Here is a 22,539-nt window from a genome sequence, read left to right as displayed (position 1 = left end):
TTGCATTGAACTGTAAAAAATTAATGCTTATTGACAATATGAAATGCATTATGCTTTGTTCTAATAACTTCTATAGGCATCCGAGACTCATCATCATTTCTGCTATCATAATATCTTGTCTGTCAGCACTTATGAAGACTAGGGATAATAGGTCATTACAGACTAACAACATATGCATAAACTACCTTTCTCAGAAGTCAAGCGAGCCTCTTGTCTGCATGAAGTCAGAGTTTAATGATAAGCGTGCATATCAATTTGTGTATGTTATACAGCAAAGGTAGTTGCTTAAACCTGATGCTGAGGAATTACAGTTGTGTCGATGGCCTCTAAGAATGCGTCATAACAGTCAGCTGAACATCTCTCACTTGTGTCATTTAAATTAGACTGCCTGGGGATGGACCAGAGTCGTCTCATTGCATCCCCTGGTGATTAGAAAATGATTACTTCTGTGAGTAATAATTAACACTCTTCATCAGCCAGAGACTTCGTTCACACCACAAGAGCTTCATTTCACAGTGAAGCAGGTGGCCCAGCAAAAGCTGGGTTTTATAATTAGGCCCAGGGGGCACAAAATCAGAATGTCTGGAGGACGCCCTGGTAGGCCTGCCGAAGGATATTGGCAGCAGTGGCGTGCTCTAGAAACGCCCACAGGAATCGCATAAACGTAGTTAACCGGGTTCCAACCAAAGGGTTAAAGCTTAGCTGGTTAGCATGGCCCCGCTAGACTCTGCTGGTAGACGTTGTAAGTACACCATCTGGCTGCAAAGTATTTTTCCATTGATGAGCATTCAAAAATATTTTTGTATTCTAGCAAAATAGCAACATTTAAAATGTGAATATTTCATATTACAGTAGACTTTTAAATTTATATTTAAAAGGGTCCTATTATGATTTTTCACTTTTTCAACTTTAGTTAGTCTGTAATGTTGCTGTTTGAGCATAAAAAAGATTTGCAAAGTTACAAAGCTCAAAGTCCAATTCAAAAGGAGATATTTTATTTAGCCGAAATCACTTTTCAAACACTACAACGGGAGAGAGGTGTTGTAATAATGTAAAATATGTGAAAAATACAACCTAGTATGAGAGCATGTTCTAGTACACCCCCAAAACAAAATCAAGACTTTGTAAAAGAGCATAATAGGACCCCTTTAAGCTGACATTTTTCTATTTACTGCCTTTGACATCACAGCTTGGGGCTCAAGACCAATTTTTTGTGTTGGCATTCGACGGTCTCATTTGAGATGTCATTATGCAACTTGAGTGATTATTTACGGTTCTCATGTGATTGGCTCAAAAATATTACAGCAGAACTGAACACACATGAGCAAAAGTAGATCTCAATTTCTTCAAGTATTATAATAGTCCTCCTAGACTCTCTTATTTGTCTCTTTACCCTGTTCAGCCTGGCAGCCTTCTCCGCAATGATAAAGTAACTTAAGAAGTTACTTAAAGTAACTTATATTATTGGGTTATAAAAGCAAAGGCTGCTGTGTTTTGAACTCTTATTGAGTGAAGATATGAAGAATTAATAGAGGTGAGCAGCTCTATGGTCTCACACTTAAAATGCCTGTTGGTCTCCATGGTGGAATGACGTGTGTCATTATGAGAAACAAAACAGAGAAGAATGAGCTTTATAAATCATTTAAAGGACTGTACAGGGTTGGGATTCCACTTTCAGCTTATACATATTTTAAAATCTGCAGCAGCAAGGGAGAAGCAGAGGAGTACCTGAATGTAATCCATTTCAGAAAGCGGTGTATCATTTTAGACAGCCGGATAATTGAATCCCAGAGTCTAAATTTGACATTATTAGTCGTAATCAGACAGCCTTGCTGAAAACCATCTCGTTTCACGGTAGTTATAAATTTTTTAGAGACTTAGCTTAATGCCCTTAAAAAAAAAAGAAAATAAAGGAAAGCTTTCAGAGATTGATGGTAGAGCGTATGTAAAGCTTGTATCTCGTGTTTTTCCCCATTTAAACCACGCATTGTCAAACATTTGATAAAACATTTATATACAGTGGTGTGAAAGTTTTTGCCCCCTTCCTGTTTTTTAATTTTTTGCATATTCGTCACACTTGAATAATTCAGATCAACAAACTTTTAAAATTGTAATATTACACAAACATGACCCGAGTAAATACAAAATGCTGTTTTAAAATAATGATTTCATTTATTAAGGGAAAAGAGCTGTCCAAACCTGCCTGGCACTATGTGAAAAAGTAATTCCCTTTCTAAATCTAATAACTGGTTGTGCCACCCTTTGCAGCAACAACTGTAATCAAGCGTTTGCGATAACTGGCAATGAGTCTTTCACATCGATGTTGAGGAATTTTGGCCCACTCTTCTTTGCAGAATTGTTTTAATTCAGCCACATTGGAGGGTTTTCGATCATGGATGTACGGATTAAGGTCATGCTACAGCATCTCAATTGGATTTAAGTCCGAACTTTGATTTGGCCACTCCAACTTAATTTTGTTTTTCTTGAGCCATTCAGAGGTGGACTTGCTGGTGTGTTTGGGATCATTGTCCTGCTGCATAACCCAAGTGCGCTTGAGCTTGAGGTCACAAACTGACGGCCGGACATTCTCCTTCAGGATTTTCTGATTAGAGTACAAAATTCATGGTTCCATCAATTATTGCAAGTCATCCAGGTCCTGAAGCTGCAAAGCAGCCCCAGACCGTCACACTACCACCACCATGTGTGAAGGTTGGTATGATGTTCTTTTTATGAAATGCTGTGTTGGTTTTACGCCAGATGTAACGGGACACACACCTTCCAAAAAGTTCAGCTTTTCTTGTTCAAGTCTTGGGGATAATCAATGTATTTTTTGGCAAATGTGAGACGAGCCTTTGTGTTCTTTTTGGTCAGCAGTGGCTTGTGCCTTGGAACTCTTAGTGAGGGCTGCAGTTCTTTAGATGTTGTTCTGGGTTCTTTTATGAGTCGTCGTTGTGCTCGGAGTCATTTTGGTAGGCCGGCCACTCATGGGAAGGTTCACCACTGTTCCAAGTTTTCTCCATTTGTGGATAATGGCTCTGACCCAAGAGTTTGCTCCAAGTTTGCTGGAGTCCCAAAGCCTTAGAAGTGGCTTTATAACCCTTTCCAGACTGATACATGTCAACTATTTTGTTTCTCATCTGTTCTTGAATTTCTTTAGATCGCGGCATGATGTGTTGCTCTTTAAGCATGCTTCACTTTGTCAGACAGGTTCTATTTAAGTTATTTCTTGATTCAATAGGTCTGGCAGTAATCAGGCCTGGGTGTGGCTAGTGAAATTTAACTCAGCTTTCTAAAATAATTTGGTTTATCACAGTTCTTTCATGATTTAACAGGAGGGGGCAATTAATTTTTCACATAGGGCCAGGTAGGTTTGGACAGTTTTTTCCCTTAATTAAATCATCATTTAAAAACAGCATTTTGCATTTACTTGCATTATCTTTGTGTAATATTAAAATTATGTTTTGGCGGGGTTCCCCGGTAAAATTCGCATTCCAGGGGCTAAATATCACGTTAATGGGGTCGTTTTTCAATGCGCGGACATGAAAAACAACCCGCGGCAACAGTGTTAAGCAGCCCAATTCCGCGGAAAACTGCGGACTTGGCAACACTGGAAGAGGCTAGCTTTCGTTTAGCGCATCAAGAACCGGGTTGACCGGGTACTCGGTACCACCGGTACTTAAGAAAACCTGGTACCGTAACGTTTTAATTTTTTTAGTACCGACTTGGTACCGAAATACCGGGTCTTTTGACAACACTAGCCACAAATATGCAAAAAAATTAAAAATAAACAAACCCCGGGAAGGGATTTCATGCACACCAAAAGCGAAGCAAATATTCACATCACGTTATTGCTCTAGATTACTTGCGGGATGTTTTTTTTTGGAATAAAAACATTGTGTCCATTTTCTGATACAATCGGATGTGTAAATAAGCTCTTCGCCGATTGGCTTGTGTGTCAACGTGTCATGCGAATTTTCCACTGGAGTTGATTTTTTTTTTCAACCCGAGCAGAAGAGACGATTCAGTTGCATATCATGCTTTTGCTGCAGTCGTGTCTCTCAATTTGTGACATTCGCTTTGCCCATCGCGAATTTGCACCCATTCGCGTCTTTGCATTGACTTTGTATATAATGTACTCGCAGTAATAATTACATTTGCTTTTGGTGTGCACACACCATAAGTGCTTCAATGACAGTTGGACAATTCAACATTGGACCCCATTGACTTTCATTTTATGGGGGGAAAAACCTTTTCCATTCTATAGAAAAAGTCAGTCATACAGGTTTGAAACAACATGAGGGTTTTGTTAACTATCCCTTTAAGTCAAGGATCACCCTTCCGCTGATCTGATAACAGGTGAATTTGGTGATCTTATGGAAAGGTAACATTAGCCTTATACCTTGCCAGAATGGTCCTTTTCAATACAATTTGTGGTGGTCTTTAGTTACACAGAAGATGTTAAAGATTCTAGGTTTTTTTTATATACAGTAGAGTACAAAAGAAACTTTAGATGTGACAGCATTGCTTTTATTTGTAGCTTGAAAAGTTAAAACTTAATCTTAATTGTATACGTAGTTACACATCCAATGCTTTTCAGTCAGGTTGCCTTTTAGAAATTGTGTTAAATGCATTAAAGTGCATTTAAATGCATTTACCTGTGCTTTGATTTCAGATTCAAGCAATGGCCTATACATATGCAAATGCTTTAGTCTGACTTCTCAAAAATTGGACTGGTATGATTTCAGTTGGACTAAAGTGTCTACATTTTGTATGTATTGTGAGATATATCCTAGGACAGACAAAATCCACTGTAACGTGACCATAATTAGTAAGATTTCAGGCCATTTCCTCTGAGTTACTATCCCACCCCCAGCACTTTACCTAAACAAAGGCCTTTCTCTGCACAACACCTTGACATTGGACTTCTCAAACCACTTCTGTTTGGGAATCTCCCTAAGCCCTGTTTGATGGAATCAGCTAGCATTTGCGTGTGTAATTTCAGAAGGAACGTGCTAGCGCAGTTTCATGTTTTCCTTAGAATGATCACCGGATAAACAGTCAGAAATTGCCCAAACAACACCATAATTGTTTCCAAAGTATGCGCTGGTAATGCTTTTTTAAAGCAGCATCAAACCTGGGGCCCGTTCTTCGTACGTCGCTTATACATCCGAGATGAAATGTCACATCCAAGATGATATGATCGCACTAATCAGGATCTGGCTAATTTGATTCTTCGAACGCACCTGTTGTTGATGATTAGTATGGTTGGATTGAGTTATCTGAGATAATTGCACGTTCATGGGTTGGTTTAAAAGGGGCTATGTATCGATACTCAAAACCACGATTAGCAATGCAGCGATTGGCTGGCGGCAAGACAGCAACGTAATGACATATAATTAAAAAAGAAACCTGATGAAAAACGTAAAAAATATTTGGACTTTTATAAGGAAACAGCCAAGCGAACAAAACTACATAAATGTTATAATAGATAAATGAAATGTGCGCTGTTTTTATTTTATTTTAATTTTTTACATGATTCCCAATTATTTATATTCATGATTTATAATATTTGTACAGGCTTTACAATTTTATTTCAATGTAGTAATTAGCAATTAATTTAATTTAATATTTGAACAGATTTGTTACGTGACAGCATTAATTTAAGTTTCTTAATGGTCAAGATCATGTCATCTGCATCTCCTGCGCTCCATCAAGCCACTCTCATAATAGCGGTCATCACTCAAATGAATGCACAACTCTACATTATCTGTATAGCATGTGTGCAAGACTCGAATACAATTATGAAGTAATCATTTTATGACGAATAAATCTTTCAGTGAGTAAAATTGGCTGTGTCTATAGTATTAAAGGCTACACAACATTAATATTATAGTATCTTTAAATCAATTTTTAAATGATTATTATTTTAAATTATTGTCCCTGGATTAGTAGGGTACTCTTGTAATAAATTCGCGGTGGTAGCGGACAGATTTTAAGTATCAATTCTGCTTAAAAAGATGCAATCTAATCCTGTTTGCATGAAATAAGCCTGCTCCCAAACAGGTTTAATCTTACGGACCTGTTGCTATGACAGCAACTCTGGGATGAGCTTCGAAGAACCAAACAATCCGTCGAGTTAGCGACTTTCGAAGAACGGGCCCCTGATGACTTTCCAGGGCTTTAATTACAACCAGAAGCTTCAGGTTAATATAATAGGGAATATCCAGGCATTGACCTGTAATGACATTTCTTTTGACTTTTTGCTTTAGCGCATGCCATATGTCCTCAATAAGACTTAGTTACTGCTTTTTCTGCCAACAGTGCAGTTTCATTGGGCAGCATTGTGTTCAACTAATCCAGGTAATTTGCCAGTTGGAACAGTCCTGACCCTTTGCCAAACACCACAACCTCCCGTCCCAAACCTGTAAAGGAGGGGCCTTTAGAAAAACTAAACCAGCTAATTGTTTTGCTGTTGCAGAGCCCATAAATCGGATTGGGCTGTTTTAATCTGAGCTCTCTTTGTGGCATGCATGCTACTAAAGCAGGAAACATGATGTTTTGGCAGTGTCCACAGTTCTCCCAACTGGTGGAAACAGGCCGATACAGGTAGCAAAAGCCCGGATTTCCCATGCGCCTCATCCTCTCTGACCCGCCAAGCATTGACACAGTTGGGTAAAGGCTGGATAAGCTTTGCCTGGTCGATGTGCCCCGTTTAAACTAGATGTGGATTTGCACATTCAAGTGCACACAGTTATGGCAGCAGCTCTCCATTTCCTGGAATGGCACCGCTCACTGTAATCAGTCCTTAAATTTATCCTTTAGCATCACCGCATTAGTAATGCCATGTCTACTTTAACCCCTCCATCAAGTCTGGTTTTGATAAGCATAAGCCTATAGTGTTAGCAACATGTTTAACAGATCTACACAGAAATGTGTTATTGAAGTTGACTATGTGCCAGTTCTAAGGAAATTTAACCATTTAACTGTAAAGGTCTTGTCCAAACATTGGCATTTCCCTAGCAAACACAAACATTTGCATTTCAGTTGAACTGAAGTAATAATTTCTCTTTTTCAAAAAGTCACATTAATGCTTTAATCCAAAATAAATCGTCTGGACTAACAAACCTAGATAATGTGTAGAATGCATGTATAGACATTAATCAGACTAAAATTGGCTCTGGTCTTGATGCTTGTTCTATTTACTTAATTTAAAAAGCAACACTGTCATTGAACATCTTGTCAAAGTAACTTAATTTCATTTCTAATCAATCAATCCACTTAAATTTGTTGAATAGAAGTTAACTTGATCCTTTTGTGTTGGGCACAAAATTATTTTTGCTGGCAACAAACTGTGCATTGCTCTAGTTCCCAGCATGCTTTGCATGGGAGTGGATTGGGAGAGTAAATGTTGAAATCAACTTATGTATGCATTTATGAGTAAAGGGAAAGGCGTTTGTTTAGTTATGTTGGTGGTGGGTTTGTGGTTTCCCTTATGCTGAAGAATGGAGCTTTGGCTTGTGAGTGCATGTATGTATATATAAAGTGCGCATTTTTATAGATTTGTCATTTATAAATGAAATGCATTTTAATATTAAAGATACATGTAGCATGATAATTTGGCAATTCCCATTTGATCTGTAGGATTGATCAGCAAATAAGCCGGGTTTCCATCCAAAGTTGCGAATTTAACTTATGCGCAAAATTGGAATAATCGCACAAAACATTTGCAAACAAGCACCGTTTCCATCCGAGTCAAAGAGAACAAAATCATCACTTCCTGATAAACTGGCACTATACATCACTAAGAAAAGTAGGAGAAGCTACTGAATATAATAATTTTCCTATATAATAAATTACTTACACCTCAGAACGAGCAGACGAAACACAATGAATGCGATAATTGCTTTCGGAGGTGGATGCTGCTGTTTGGGAACACAGTCGTTTAACAGTTCTGGGAGGCAATTATAAAGAAATACTTTGATGACAGACTTTGCTCGGGCAATTCCGAATGACCATAACATTTCAGATGCTGTGAATAATAGCATAGCGCAAAGTCACATGACTTTTTTGATGCGCTTGAAGGAATTTATTCGCAAAATGCATCTCCATCTCCCATTAACCCTTTTTCGCACAAGTCAAAAACCACCTCAAGTGAGCGTAAAAACTTTTTTGCGAATTAAGGCATTTTTATTTGAAATTCAGCGTTTCCATCACTCGATTCTGATGCGAGAGAGAGAGAGAGAGGAAATAAAGAGTAAATTTAATTCCAAATGGGTTGTTAATGAGATTTTTAGTTTTTTAAATCAAGAATTGTTTAGACTTTTAATGTATCTTAATGTACAATATTTCTCAATACTTTCTCACTACTCAATTATTCCCTCCATTCAGGGGTTTACCTTGAGCTTTTCACCTAAGCCAACACATCATAAGCATATCATTTCTATGAAATTCAGCAGACAGTTTTATCCTCTATATGTGAAAAGTATTTTAAAACCAATGTCATCTCTGTGTTCCCTTCAAGTGCATGTGGCAGCTATTCTGCCAGATTAGAATCTCACACTTAATGAATCATAAAGCAGATGGACGCATTTAAGGTGAAACCCACGGCTGGGATCTGCAAAATATTTACTTCGTTTTTGGTTTATAAAAAGCGGCAGTCAGTTTTGATGGATACGTCAATGGCCTTGTCGATGTAGACGCTGAAATGATTTCATTGTTGTGGCTTAACACACTTACGCCCTTTAAGGGGGAGGCATTAGCATTAAATTACAATGTGGTGGAGGTGATGAGAATTGAATTAGAGGCAAGTTTCACTGGTGGGATGTGAAGCTGATGTAAGCGATTGATTTTAAATCCTCTGTAAGCATTGGGATGTTGAGAGGGCGTTAGGGGGAAGGCTCATTTTAAGTGCTTTGAGATTACAAATCCCATCCGCTCTCCACGGACACAACAACAGACGAGGTTAAAAGATGCTCGGAATTGATTCCGCTACTTCATCCAAGTCAGTTCTGGTTTTATAATTGGTCTAATTTTCTCTGTTTGATTTTAAAACAGTTTTTGGTGCATTCAGAACAATCACACATTTGTTCTTATTGCAATACAGCAGCTAATACAAATGGCTGGGTATCGATACAGATTTGATTCTTAATCACAAGATCTTGATTTTATTCCAGTCTGATTGATTCATTTAAATATATTTCAGTTATAACAGCTTATGTCCATATTCAGTATAAGACCCAGTTCATTAGGGGTGTGAACCTACACTGGTCTCACGGTTTGGTTCGATTGCGATTACCATGTCATCGATTCGGTTCAATTCGATATCACAATGCACTGCATCCTCAATTTTCAGTTTTACTTCACATGTATACAATTTTGTCAATAAATGCAAGCAGTCAGATATATGAACTGAACCTTTAATTTTACCTGCTCAAAGAAAACACGCTTCTTGAATGTATCAAACAAACAAAACTCAAGTTTGGACACAGAAGACAACAGGAGCATTTAGAACAAATACACAAAAGTAAATACTAAAAGTGCATAATGCAAGGAGTGTACTTTAGTACTTATATAGTGCAGTGTACTTTCTTGTAAAACATTTAAATATATAAAAAAATGTATAAACATTAAATTAAATTATACACCAAAATAAACAAAAGGCCACACCTACTTGTGAATATAGTCAGTCAATCTTCAAAAAAATAAATTTGCACTTCAGCAGTGTTTTAATACACAAAATAAAAGCAAATAAATATAAAATAACACCACTGGAAACAGGGAACTTCCTGAAACATCACAAACTGCTCAGCATTATTCACTACTCAGCATTTGGGAATTTATAGGTTTTTCTTTAAGAACACTAACTGGTCCACATGCTCTGGTTTAAGAGTGCTTCTTTTAGCAGTGACCACATCTCCTGCTGAGATGTGCCTGGGATACACAAGTATTACTTTGACAGCCGAGAGAGGAGAGGAAACGTGACCTCATAGACATGCCACCAGTTCAAAGGGCCCTCGGTGAGAGGCAGAGATGGAGCTTTACAGTATGCCTCCATTTCCTCCTTAGCAATGACATAGGGGGTCTTGGGTTCTACTGTACCTTCAGTGTCAGTGAAAGACCCCAGCAGTCTCACAAGCAGCGTTGAGGCCTTTCGTTTGGGAGCAGCAGAGGGGCTGTCCTCCATGGATGTTTCTTCTCCTGGAGTTCCTGTTCCCTCAGGTGCTTCATCCACACCTGTCCTTCTAGGTGTACACTCATTCTGTGTTTGAACGACATAATTGAAAATACAATTAAACTAGTAGACAGTGACCGTGCACTCAGTCAATACAACAGCTCATATATTAGGATTATAACCGTTTTTCAGTTTTAATAAAAAATATAATTACTTAACATTTTAAATCATTTTAGCTACTATTAATATTATGATTGTTTAAGTTTGTTTTAATTTTATATATTGTACAAGAAACATGATAGAATTACCTCCAAGGATGCAGCCTCCTCTGCCAGTGCTCTGTATACCTCCAATCTCTCCTCTTCTGTGAGAAAAGGCATTCCCTTAAATCGGGGATCCAGGGCAGAGGCTGTATGAAGAATCCTCTTCTCTGACTCACTGTTGTACCTCTTCAGGAGATCTGTTCTGATTGCATTCTTCATCGCATGGATCATGTGAGTCTCCGATGGTGTCTGACATATTCTGGAGGAGTTGCGCATTTAGAGGAGCAACGAGAGACACTGTCAGATTGCGCTCTTCTGACATCAGTGTTGTTGCATCCTTCATTGGTTTTAATGCCCTCACAGCATCCTTTGCATTTGTCACATCTGTTTCAGTAGGAGTGCACAAATCTGTCTCTCCTTTTCTGACTTCTGGTGACAGCAAGGTGGCACAAATTGCAGGTTGTTGTTCCAAGAACATCTCGACCATGTCGTATGCGCTGTTCCACCTTGTTGCAACATCAGTTACCAGCTTATGATTTCTCAGGCCAAGACATTGCCGTTTCACTTTCAGACAGTGGCTCGCTGTGGTGCTGCGATGGAAGAATGTTGATATTTGTCGGATTCTGCCCAAAAGCCTGGAGAGGGCGGCCACTTTAAGCACGCTGGGATGCGAGATTCAGCATATGTGCAAAGCATTTTACATGAGGGAATGTTACGAATTGAGCTGCAGCGATCATGTTCGATGCATTATCTGTCACAAGCACAATCTTTATCCGATAGCTGCCATTCCTCCACGACATGAGACAGTAGCTCTGCCAGATGAGCACCCGTGTGAGACTCATAAACGACTCTCGTTTGCAGCACATGTGACAAAATCTTACAGTCCTCGCTAATGTAATGTGCCGTTATTGTCACATATGACTCTGTCTCGACCGAAGTCCAGGAATCACATGTTATTGCAACTCGATGAGCTTGGCTCATTGATGCCATTATTTGGGCTTTGGTTTCGTGGTAGAGTTCCGGCATAATCTTTTCTGAAAAGTGGCTGCGTGTGGGGGCTCCAGTGTATTCAACAGGTGGAGAAACCCGGGGTTTTCCACCACAGGAAAGGGGCGTATATCCTTTGCAATAAAGCTGCCACTGCTCTGGTAATTCTCTGCCCTTTCTCCGAGTTGGGCGGCAATGTTGATATCACTTGATCTATTTTTGGCTGAGCTGGGGCCACCTTGGCACTGACAGGCATTAAAGGGTTAGTTCACCCAAAAATGAAAATTAGCCCATAAATTACTCACCCTCAAGTCATCCTAGGTGTATATGACTTTCTTCTTTCAGACGAATCCAGTCCGAGTTATATTAAAAAGTTATATTGTCTTTTATATTAAAAATGTTTCATGGCACTCACCGGGTGTTGCATGCATCAGTCCAAAAGCACTTGATTAAAATGCGCCCATGGAATAATGCCCAAAACAAAAAGGAATTTTGTAATGGTTTAATGGAAACTATAAGAATTTCTGTGATAGTTTCTATTGTTTTTTTTTCAGCAGGGTAATGATACCCATACTGTGCTGCACATTATTGACCATACTGAGCTGAAGCTTGACTTTGCAAATTTAAAATCGCAAATCAAATCGCAATATCTGTCAAAAAAATCGCAATTTGATATTTTCCCCCAAATCGCACAGCCCTAATATACACCTAGGATGACTTGAGGGTGAGTAATTTATGGGCTAATTTTCATTTTTGGGTGAACTAACCCTTTAACAGCTCAGAGTGAAAACGGCTGATGTGGTTTCTCAAGGTAGTGGTATTACCCCCTGCATATTTTATTTGTGTGTGACATGATTTACACACAGCATGTGTCTTCTCCAGGTCGTGCTTACCAGGTTGTTCATAAAAGCCAAAATGTGCCCAGATGTCGGCTTTTAAAGTAGTTGGAGCATTTTTAATTGCTCTCACTCGCGTCTTGCCTCCCTCTGCCATTGTATGCTACCGTGACAAAGCACGTATGTGACAAATGACATCAGAAAAGCGTCAGTATGTTATAATCGGTAATGGTCCATTACTGAACCGATACAGAATCATCCTCATCTGCATCGCGATGCATCGTAGATACGATTAATTTCGACACCCATACAGTTCATAGGTGTCATCTAAAGAATCAGTTTACTTTGGTTACGCTGTATTTTTTTGATTTACTAAAAAGAACCACTCAGAGAAATTAGTGAATCAGACTACATTCTTCACACATGCATTGTTTGTGACTCAAACTATGCTTTAGTTTCCATTACTCAAACTTTTTTGCTTGGACTGACTAAGCCCAATATGGTGATGGTAAGGTAGAGAGGCACCAGAAATGTGCCATTCTTTCATCCCTGACATTTCTCCCAGTCAATTTAAATGGCCTCTTACATTTGCATGAAGTTGGAGTGCATTGGCTGGATTCAAATTACAGCGTTTGACTTTGAGCTCTGAAATCTGGTTTTATACTGTGCCGTCTCTCATTGCAGGTGCCCTGGTCTTCTAGCCACACTGAATGGACGACAGCAGGGCTGGATTGTCATTGTCTGGCCTGAAGCTCCTCTGCTGGGTGGGTGTGGTGTGGCTGCGGTCGGTCACGGCCACTCTCGAAAACAAACCATCTATCCACTGCTGAGAGGAGCCACAGAGAAGAGCTGAAAAATCTCCAGAAGAGAGGCCACAAAGGCCTTCTCCCTACATCACAACGCTAACTCATGCCATGCTTGTTCATTGCCAAATCAGAGGCACAAGGACACAATACAGTCTTACGCCAATACCTACTCTTTGGAAAATCTTTTGCAATCCATCGAGGTCAAGAACATTCCAGTGAACTATGATAAATGACAACTAAAGCATGACTTCGTGAAAATATCTTCTTCACTTTGATTGGCAGTACAGCATGTTCATGTTAAGTCCAAAACGCCTTACGGACACTGCATTTAAAACAAAACATCTGAAATATCTATAGAAATGCAGAACATCCCCATGGGAAAGTTCAAGTTTACTCAAGCAGGATGTAAAATGTAAAATGGTACTTCTGTGAAATGGATTTTAACCTGGAACTTGTATAGATTCTACAGCACAATGTATTATCAAGGACTTCCTCTCGTTTTAAGATTTCTTGAAGGTTGAAACATTTGATAAATGCATTTAATTTATGTGTTTGTGACTAAACAAAGCAGTAATGGAAAAATTGCACATGATGAGTACCTTATGGATGATGAGGGTGTTGATGTTGGTTACCATTTTCCTTTGTAATTGAATGCTGGATAATCTTAAAAAGGAATTTTCTGGGTTTAATACAAGTTAAGCTCTGTCGACAGCCTTTGTGGCATAATGTTTTTGAATTTCAACTATTTCCTCTTTCTGTAAAAGAAAATGCAAAACAAATCTGGGTTCCAGTGAGGTATTTACAATGGGGCCATTTTGTAAACACTAAAATTCTCACTGCTTCTATAGTACAGTCACAAGACGTAAATATGCATGTTAACATGATTTTAGTGTAAATAACTTCGTTTAAATTTGCAAAGCCCTAAAAAAAAAAAAAACTAAAATTTTAAACCGCTTTATAGTTTAAATAATACACATTTTAACAACAAAAATTAAATGTGCTTTGATAAAATATGCTCACATATTTCTGCTTCTATATCCATTTACCTAGTCCCCATTTTAAATGCCTAACCGTAACATCCATTTTTGCCTGTTAACCCATAAGACATTCGTTCATCTTCAGAACACAAATTAAGATATTTTTTATGAAATCCGAGCTTTCTGACCCTGCATAGACAGCAACGCAACTGACACGTTCAAGGCCCAGAAAGGTAGTACGAACATCATTAAAATAGTCCATGTGACATCAATGGTCAACCGTAATTTTATGAAGCTACAAGAAAAGAAAAAAAATAATGACTTAATTCAACGATTTCTTCTCTTCCCTGTCACGACGCATGCGTGTGGTGCTGCTGAAGCAGGAGCCGGCATTCTGATGTAGAACCCAGATGCGCTGCAGCTTGTTTACAAGCAGAAGAATGCACACATATGCATTGTGGTACTGTTCTGAATGCGCGGTGAAGACTGACACAAGTAAGAAGAAATAGTTGAATAAAGTCATTATTTTTATTTTCTTTGCACACAAAAAGTATTCTCGTAGCTTCATAAAATTATAGTTGAACCACTGATGTCACATGGACTTTAACAATGTCCTTACTACCTTTCTGGGTCTTGAACGTGGCAGTTGCAGGGTCAAAAAGCTCTCAAATTTCATCAAAAATGTCTTCGCGATCCAAAGATGAACAAAGGTCTTACGGGTTTGGAACCACATGAGGGTGAGTATTTAATGACAATTTTCATTTTTGGGTAATCGAACCCTTTAAAGAAAAGGAAGAACAAGTCATTTTTTATCCCTAATTGATTGAGCGTAATTAGTATCGTTTCAACCATTATTGTTAAAGGTTGGTTTTCTTACTCACTTACAGTCTTAAAGCTCTTGAAAAGGGATATGAATTTGAATTGTGTTTTGGGGGGAGTTTATCTTCTGTAGTAAATGACTCGCTGCTAAACATTTCCATTTGAAGGGGACTTTCTGGGATTATGCAGCAGATCCCACAGGCATCCTTGTGAACTGAATTCCTGGTGCCTAATACCGGTAGATGTGTTTGTTGCTCATTCAGTCAGTTGAAGGGTTTGAATAAATGATTTTTGATGCTTGCAGACTGGTTTCATAAGCACCCTGGAGGTTTAAAAAAAAGTGCCTGGACTCCTCTCTGAAAACTCCTCCACAAAACATCCAAGGTTTTTTGACGTAACAGGAACAAGCTTTATGCTATTAGCCAAATCGTATAATGCTCAAGCTAAATCCACATGGATTTTTTTAAATGCCTCTTAAATTAGAAATGTTATCCCATTGCATGAGGTTTCCTGCTCCTACAGATAGAATTTATGTGTTAGATTGGTGGTTGCATTGGGGAATTTGTTCATATTGAAATAATATTTTAGTTAGGATTTTGTTTCTTAAGGACATAGGAACAGATGAAAGAAAATTCATGGATACTGGATGTTGATCAACAATTTTATGTTAATAGCGAGCACACTTGAAAAAATATGTAGCCAATAAGTTGAAAACTGATTTTTCTTTTTTTGACGCAAACCAAAATAGTCATTTGACAATATCTCCATTTAAAAAAAGTGCAATTTATAATACCGTTGACCCTACACATGTCATTTGTTCTGATCAAAATGAAGCTGTGTGAAAAAAAAAAAATCAAATATGATTATTGGTAAGCATGCATTGAGCCTCTTTTATAGGACGGCTATGCCAAGGGCAATGCCAGAGGCGCAGATTTATTATGGCTGTTTTTTAAACATCCGCTTTATTCCCTAAAATAGGAGAGGGCACCCAGTCCAGGAAATTGTGCAGTCGTCTGGAAACGGAGGCTGGCATTTCATAATGATTCCTTGAGGCACCTCTTTGCAACGTTTTTATCAGAGTTCATGTTTACTCTTAAGCCTGTGAGAAGCTATTAGCACATCTGACGGATACATTGGTGCACTGCAGCAAGAGTGTTTACTGCTCGGTTTGGAATGAGATGGAGCAGTGTGAATATTTCAATTTGGATTCATCAAAAACTGACCACTTACTGTGGCAGTGGCACATACATGAAATATCCAACATTTAATAATTTTGTCCTCTTATATAGGAGATCATGACAAGACTCTCTGTGATTTCCTTTCAAGCTTCTAATCTGGTACTGTGGCTGACAGCCCAGTGGATTGTGGGAGGGGTGAGGAGGCCCCCAAAGACAGACAGACAAGGGCACAGGCGCTAGGAGACAGAGCACCCTGGGTGAATGGAAGGTAAATCCACTGCCAGGCAAGAATGTTGAGCCTAGTCTCTCCTGCCACTCATTTTGCCTTTCAGGCCATCTGCTAGCCCTGAGGACTGGGCTCAAATAACAGCCACTGGCTGCTACTTACACACCAAAGAAAAAGACCTTCACAAGGTTCAGGAATATAATACGACATGAACATTTTAAGAAGCCAGTCAGTCCAGGGAAGTCCAGGTTAAATTTCAACACACACACACACACACACACACACACACACACTCTCTCTCTATATTGGCAAAAGTATTAGGACACCCCCTTCTGATAAACAAGTTTGACTACTTTAGTCATTTCCATGAGTACAAACCTTAATGTTTAAGCAAGCATATAATGATATTCTAAGGGATTGTGTGCATCTAATTTTATAGCAACAGTTTGGACAGGACCCTTTTCTATTCTAACATGACAATGGATAAGGCAAGGTTAAAAAAGAAATGATTAATTCGGTCAGTGTGGAAGAACTTGACTGGTCTGCAGAAAGCCAAGTCCTAATCCCAGTTGAACACCTCTGGTGTGACTTTAAATGCAGACCTTGAGCCAAAAACTCGTCACCAAACACCTGTGACTTGTTAAAAAATACATTAAATATCAGTTTTCAAATTGGATTTATTTTAAAACGTAATTTATTCCTGTGATGCAAAGCTGAATTTTCAGCAGTCTTCAGTTCCACATGATCCTTCAGAAATCATTCTAATATGCTGATTTGAAACATTTCTTATTCATGCTGAAATAATTTGTGCTGCTTAATATTTTTGTGGAAAGTTTGACTGCGATTTGTTTCATGATTCATTGAGGAATATAAAAAGAATAGCATTTATAGCAGTCTGAACCACATGTGCACTATAACGAACGAATTTCAAACTCATTTGCACGTTTAGCCTCCCCTTGTGTATGGAAGATGTTTGGTCTTTGAATGCAGTTGTTTGGCAGATCAGCATTGGCAACCTCATGCAGAGAGAGTTTGCTAATTGAAATGCAGAAATGTGTTTTGCCTCGGTTCTCTCTGAACTGGTGCATAATTGAGGCTGTAAAGCATTTCGCTCATGTATATTTGAACAGGTCTCTTTTGCCAATTTGAAATCTTCAGCGCAAATCTCACTAACTTCAGAAGCCTGCATTGATTTTCACACTGGGCATGTTCTGCAACAAAAAAATATATATATAATTTTTTTAATTTGCACATTTAATGAAGCATCTGCTATGTAGATTTCATCATTAGTTTTGTCATTTACATTATTTCAGCCTTCATTTTTTTTCATCTGTGGTGACAAGAATAAATAATAATACTTAATATATATTTTCAGTAGGCAGATCTTACTTAACATGCAGAGGTTGCGAGACATTGCCTCATCCACAAAAACCATCAACAAAACTATGGCAGGTTAAATAAAATAAGACCTAAACTATACAAGGATAAACATGGTTTGTGCCGACCAAAGTTTGAGTGGTCAGTTACTGTCTGCTAAGAGCGCAAAACCATCAGATTACAGATACATTCAGCAAACATTTAGGGAACATAAAGGTACATTTCCAGTTTGGAGGCATTAATACTTTTGAATATTGTTGGGTTAAATCAGTTTGTGATAATATGATTAAGAGCATTTGCTTAAATGAACGATTCTGTTCAATCTGCTAAAATAATTGTTTATAAAAAGATAATAATAATAGTAATAATAAACAACAACAACTATTATTATTATTATTAAAAAACAATGGAATAAATTGCATTACAATATATTAAAAAATACTTTTTACATTTATTTTAAATCATTTTTTTTTTATTTCACAAAATTAGTTTGTATTGTATTTATCAAATAAATGCAGGATATAAAAAAAAAAAATAAAAAAAACTTGTAGTAAAATTTTAGTGTTTATATTAAATTACAGCATTTCAACATTAGTTTCCCATTAGGTTGGCAAAGTAATTTTATAATGCCAGCCACAACAATGCAAAAATATATTGAATATGTCCGGCCCAGTATTTTTACTCTCTTGGGCGTTATAAAATGAGAGAGAAAGAGACAACAGCATGTTGCAAGAATTTCCCATCCACAAGACAACTTTAATTATATAATATCAATTATAATTACAGCCACCCACACAGAAGCGCTGGCAGTGGCCCAGCTCATTTACGCATACAGTATGAGAGCTCAGAGATAAAACGGGTACAAAGCAGCATTCATACTCTCTTCACTGGATTCACCCTCACTGTGATGGACACCACTAGCTCATCACCCATTTACATTTAATTAAAGCGGTCATGCCAGATCAATATGTTCCATTAGCCCCAATACGTCAGTGACAGAATAAGCCAACGACATCAGCCACTAATTTCCCCAGCGATGCCATCGACAGCAGCCTGCGCTATCCTGCTTTTAAGAGCCTGAACACAGCGTGAAGCTCTGTGGTATGTGGCTTACACACACACACACACACACACACACACACACACACACACACACACAAAATGAATTGCACAAACACCCCTGGGGGGGAAGCAGAGGTCATGAATTAGTCTTTGAACTGACTTTCTGAAAGATGTTTAGAAGTGTGTGTCTCTCCTTTCATTGTTTATGACTAGACAGGGCTGTTCACTTACTTCTTAAGGCAACAAATCCAGCTTTATTCAAAGGTTTTTAACAATTAGTTGGCACAAGCACATTGTAAGCACAGTCTGTGAGAATGTAAATGCCAATTTCAAAAAAGGCATTTTTATGTGAGTTTTGCTGTCAGTTTTATAAGCTGAACGGGGTGGAGAAAGACTCAAAATGGTTTCAGGTCAAGGCTGACAGCAAAAAATGCTGAAAACAGGATACTCTGCGGGTCAGTGTTCTGTAAACAAACGCGGACTTTAGAGTCAAATGAGAAAACCAAACATAAAACATGCTTGCGCTTGTACAAAAATGGAGCTATGGGTAAACACTGTCAGGACCGTTCCTCTGGACGCCAACAATGTAAATCCCTGTCTTTGGGAAAACTAGGTGTTCATTTCAATCTCATGTTTTTTGGAGGTTTTCGAAATTGGACCCCAAGCAAGTGTGCAATGGTAAATGTATATATTATTCTCTGATGCCAGTTATAAACCACACAAATTGTTCATGCTGCAGTGCATTCTCAGAGCTCACAAATTAACAATATTGTTCAAAATTATTTGTTCAGACTGCTATTACACTAACAGGGAAATTCTATTGGGAAATATAATATTTCAGTACACTCTTAAAAATAAAGGTGCTTAAAAGGTTCTTCACAGCGATGCCATAAAAGAACTTCTGTGGCATCGTGAAGGACCTTTATTTTTAAGAGTGTATAACAATGGGACATTTGTTTTTTTTCTATTTTACTTTATTTATTTATTTATTTTTTTTTACTTTTTTATTTTATTGCAGTGTTTATTATTATTATTATTATTAAAAAATAAATAAATTCACAGATTCTCCTCAAAATCAACACCAAAATGTGAAAATAAATATTACATAAAAATAAAACAAATAAAATAGCTGTAATACAGCAAGACAGTACATTTCAATTATTTTTACTTTAAGATAAAAAAAACAATAGCTGTCAATATGTAATGCTTTAGTGCAGTTAAACAATTCTGAAATTATTTTTTGTTAAGTCTTGGCTGGCATCAGCTGGTTAACAGGTTTTTGGGCTTTTGAACTGTTTAGATGCGTTTTGACGTTTGAAAGGATTTGGCAAAGACACAGCTAAACAAACAAATAAACAAATTAATTAATTAATTAAAATAAAAAATCTGTAATGCATGGCAAGAATTATGCAACTTGATGGAAATCTAGTGAGTGTGAAAACCAACCACAATGATAGAAGTTTCTGGATTTATAAGACTCAAACACATAAAGGGCAAAGTAGAAAAAGAAAGAAAAAAAAAAATCACTGCCTTGCATATTTTCAAGCTCAAACATGCTGAGAGCTGAGGTGTTGGCAGCCTGAGGACAGTCTTAACCCTCAGGTTTAAGGGATCCCCCGGATTCTTTCCCGTGTTTACACAACATTCCATAGTCTGAGCCGTCAGTGTCGGTAAATACAGGGCCCTCCGGCACAGGTGCTCCAAACATTACTGGCCCCTGATGTCAGCGGTGTCTGCCGACGGGCAAAGCAAACTCTCTGCTATGAATAAAGAAGAAAGCCAAGACATGAATACACCATAATATAATATAATATAATTTCAAGAACCCACTGGAAATAACTGCACCATCTTGCCTGGCATATTGTATTCAACATCCTCTCAATTGGGATGCGCTGATTCTAATCTTGCACATTATTTAGAACGAATATGCAAATTGGGCTGCAGAGACGAGGGGACGAGAGGGAGCTGCGTTCACATTGCCTCGCTGCTCTTTTAAAGTAGGACAGGAGTTTGTTTTCTTACATTGTTTGCTCCTTCTTTCCCATTGTCTTGGGAGTGTGAGGGAGAGTTATGTAAGCCAGGTTGCCAGCAGATGAGCATGGACATGAGCAGAGGGTTTCAAACCCTCACGCCATATGAAGCAAAGCTATTTTGGTGGCTCATGAAGCACACTTAGACTCAGCATGAAAAGACGACGTGGTGAGAGGCAGATGAGCCTGCTGCAGTGACAAAGAGAACAAAAGAGAAAAAAAAGACAAAGCCTTATTGTCTTAAATTATGGATGATGTTTCTTTTTTGAAATCCTTTTATTCAAAGCTACTTCACAAAAAGTGCCTTTAGAAGTCAACCTGTTGCTTATTTCCAGATCATTCAACAAGTCTGTCACTGGTCTATGTTCCACCAAAATGCATTGTGAACATGTCAAAGCTGCTACTGCTATATAGCTGGTATATTCTATAATAATAATAATAATGCTTAAAATAAATAAATAAAATCAAACAACAAACCAACAACAACAAAAGATAAAACAGCAGTAGTAGTTAGTAAGTAAATAAATATATATACATTCATAATAAAAAATGCACTGGTTTAATAATAATAATAATGGCTTAAAATAAATATAAATACATATTGATGATGACATATGAAGCAAAGCTATTTTGGTGGCTCATGAAGCACACTTAGACTCAGCATGAAAAGACGACGTGGTGAGAGGCAGATGAGCCTGCTGCAGTGACAAAGAGAACAAAAGAGAAAAAAAAGACAAAGCCTTATTGTCTTAAATTATGGATGATGTTTCTTTTTTGAAATCCTTTTATTCAAAGCTACTTCACAAAAAGTGCCTTTAGAAGTCAACCTGTTGCTTATTTCCAGATCATTCAACAAGTCTGTCACTGGTCTATGTTCCACCAAAATGCATTGTGAACATGTCAAAGCTGCTACTGCTATATAGCTGGTATATTCTATAATAATAATAATAATGCTTAAAATAAATAAATAAAATCAAACAACAAAAGATAAAACAGCAGTAGTAGTTAGTAAGTAAATAAATATATATACATTCATACTAAAAAATGCACTGGTTTAATAATAATAATAATGGCTTAAAATAAATATAAATACATATTGATGATGATGATGATGATGATAGTAATAATAAGGCTTAATATCAATAACTAAAATAAATACAAATAAATAAATAACTATTGATGATGATGATGATGACGATAATAATATAGTAATAATAAGGCTTAAAATATAAATATCTAAAATAAATAATCACAAACAACATGAAAACAGTAGTAGTTAATAAATAATAATAATAATGCTTAAAAATACAACTAATATAATCAAACAAGAAAAAGAACAGTAGCAACAGTAATAAATAATAATCATAATAACAACAACAACATGCTGCAAACAAACAAATAAATAAATAAATAAATAAATAGCCATCACACAAACCTGCATATACAGTTGCATGTTTTTGTGGACTTTCCATATTCAAACTTCCTATATCTACAGTTTACATATTTTTTATTTCTTATACACACACTGAATTCCAACTTTTACATTGCACCACTCTAAATCCCAAATATGCAATGCAGACATTTCTGTCCTTGTGGATTGTGCTGTAATTATAGGACAGAGTCATAATAGTGCTGTGGTGTGGAGACAGCAGGTGCTTTGAGCCTGTCATGCCTGTGCAGGTGGTGTAATTGTGAAGTGTCTGGTTTGAGGGGCCTGGGGGCCCGCTGTGGCCTTCACACCTCTCTGCTGTCACACTGAAATAATGTCATCAGGGAGACATGCAGGAAATGAGCATCTGCTTGACGG

At 37.6% G+C, this 22,539-nt stretch overlaps 3 protein-coding genes across 7 annotated transcripts in view; 1 reads left to right on the top strand and 2 right to left on the bottom strand.

Annotated features, from left to right (window-relative positions):
- LOC107654140 (cytosolic carboxypeptidase 4-like) overlaps nucleotides 1-22,539 on the bottom strand; it is a 227,408-nt gene that overhangs the window by 187,798 nt on the left and 17,071 nt on the right. The window lies entirely within an intron of this gene.
- Nucleotides 1-22,539, top strand: part of LOC107654141 (kelch-like protein 25) — a 46,816-nt gene that overhangs the window by 9,158 nt on the left and 15,119 nt on the right. For 4 of the 5 annotated variants that reach the window (XM_016441087.1, XM_016441086.1, XM_016441088.1 and 1 more), the window contains exon 3: nucleotides 12,942-14,012. The exons of the other annotated variant lie outside the window; for it this stretch is intronic. The gene's annotated coding sequence lies outside the window, so the exon portion shown is untranslated. Of the gene's footprint in view, nucleotides 1-12,941; nucleotides 14,013-22,539 lie in introns of those variants that run through there. 5 annotated transcript variants of the gene reach the window in all.
- On the bottom strand, nucleotides 9,719-10,978 carry LOC107654143 (zinc finger BED domain-containing protein 1-like). Its single transcript, XM_016441089.1, has 2 exons — nucleotides 10,480-10,978; nucleotides 9,719-10,258 (listed from the first exon to the last, which is right to left on the bottom strand). Exons 1-2 carry the CDS (start codon nucleotides 10,708-10,710, stop codon nucleotides 9,947-9,949), a joined length of 543 nt encoding a protein of 180 aa, XP_016296575.1. The 5' UTR covers nucleotides 10,711-10,978; the 3' UTR covers nucleotides 9,719-9,946.

This window comes from Sinocyclocheilus anshuiensis, unplaced genomic scaffold (genome assembly GCF_001515605.1).
Source record: "Sinocyclocheilus anshuiensis isolate Anshui unplaced genomic scaffold, SAMN03320099.WGS_v1.1 scaffold115, whole genome shotgun sequence".
Taxonomy (NCBI): domain Eukaryota; kingdom Metazoa; phylum Chordata; class Actinopteri; order Cypriniformes; family Cyprinidae; genus Sinocyclocheilus; species Sinocyclocheilus anshuiensis.
This window is presented reverse-complemented; position numbering and strand designations above follow the sequence as displayed.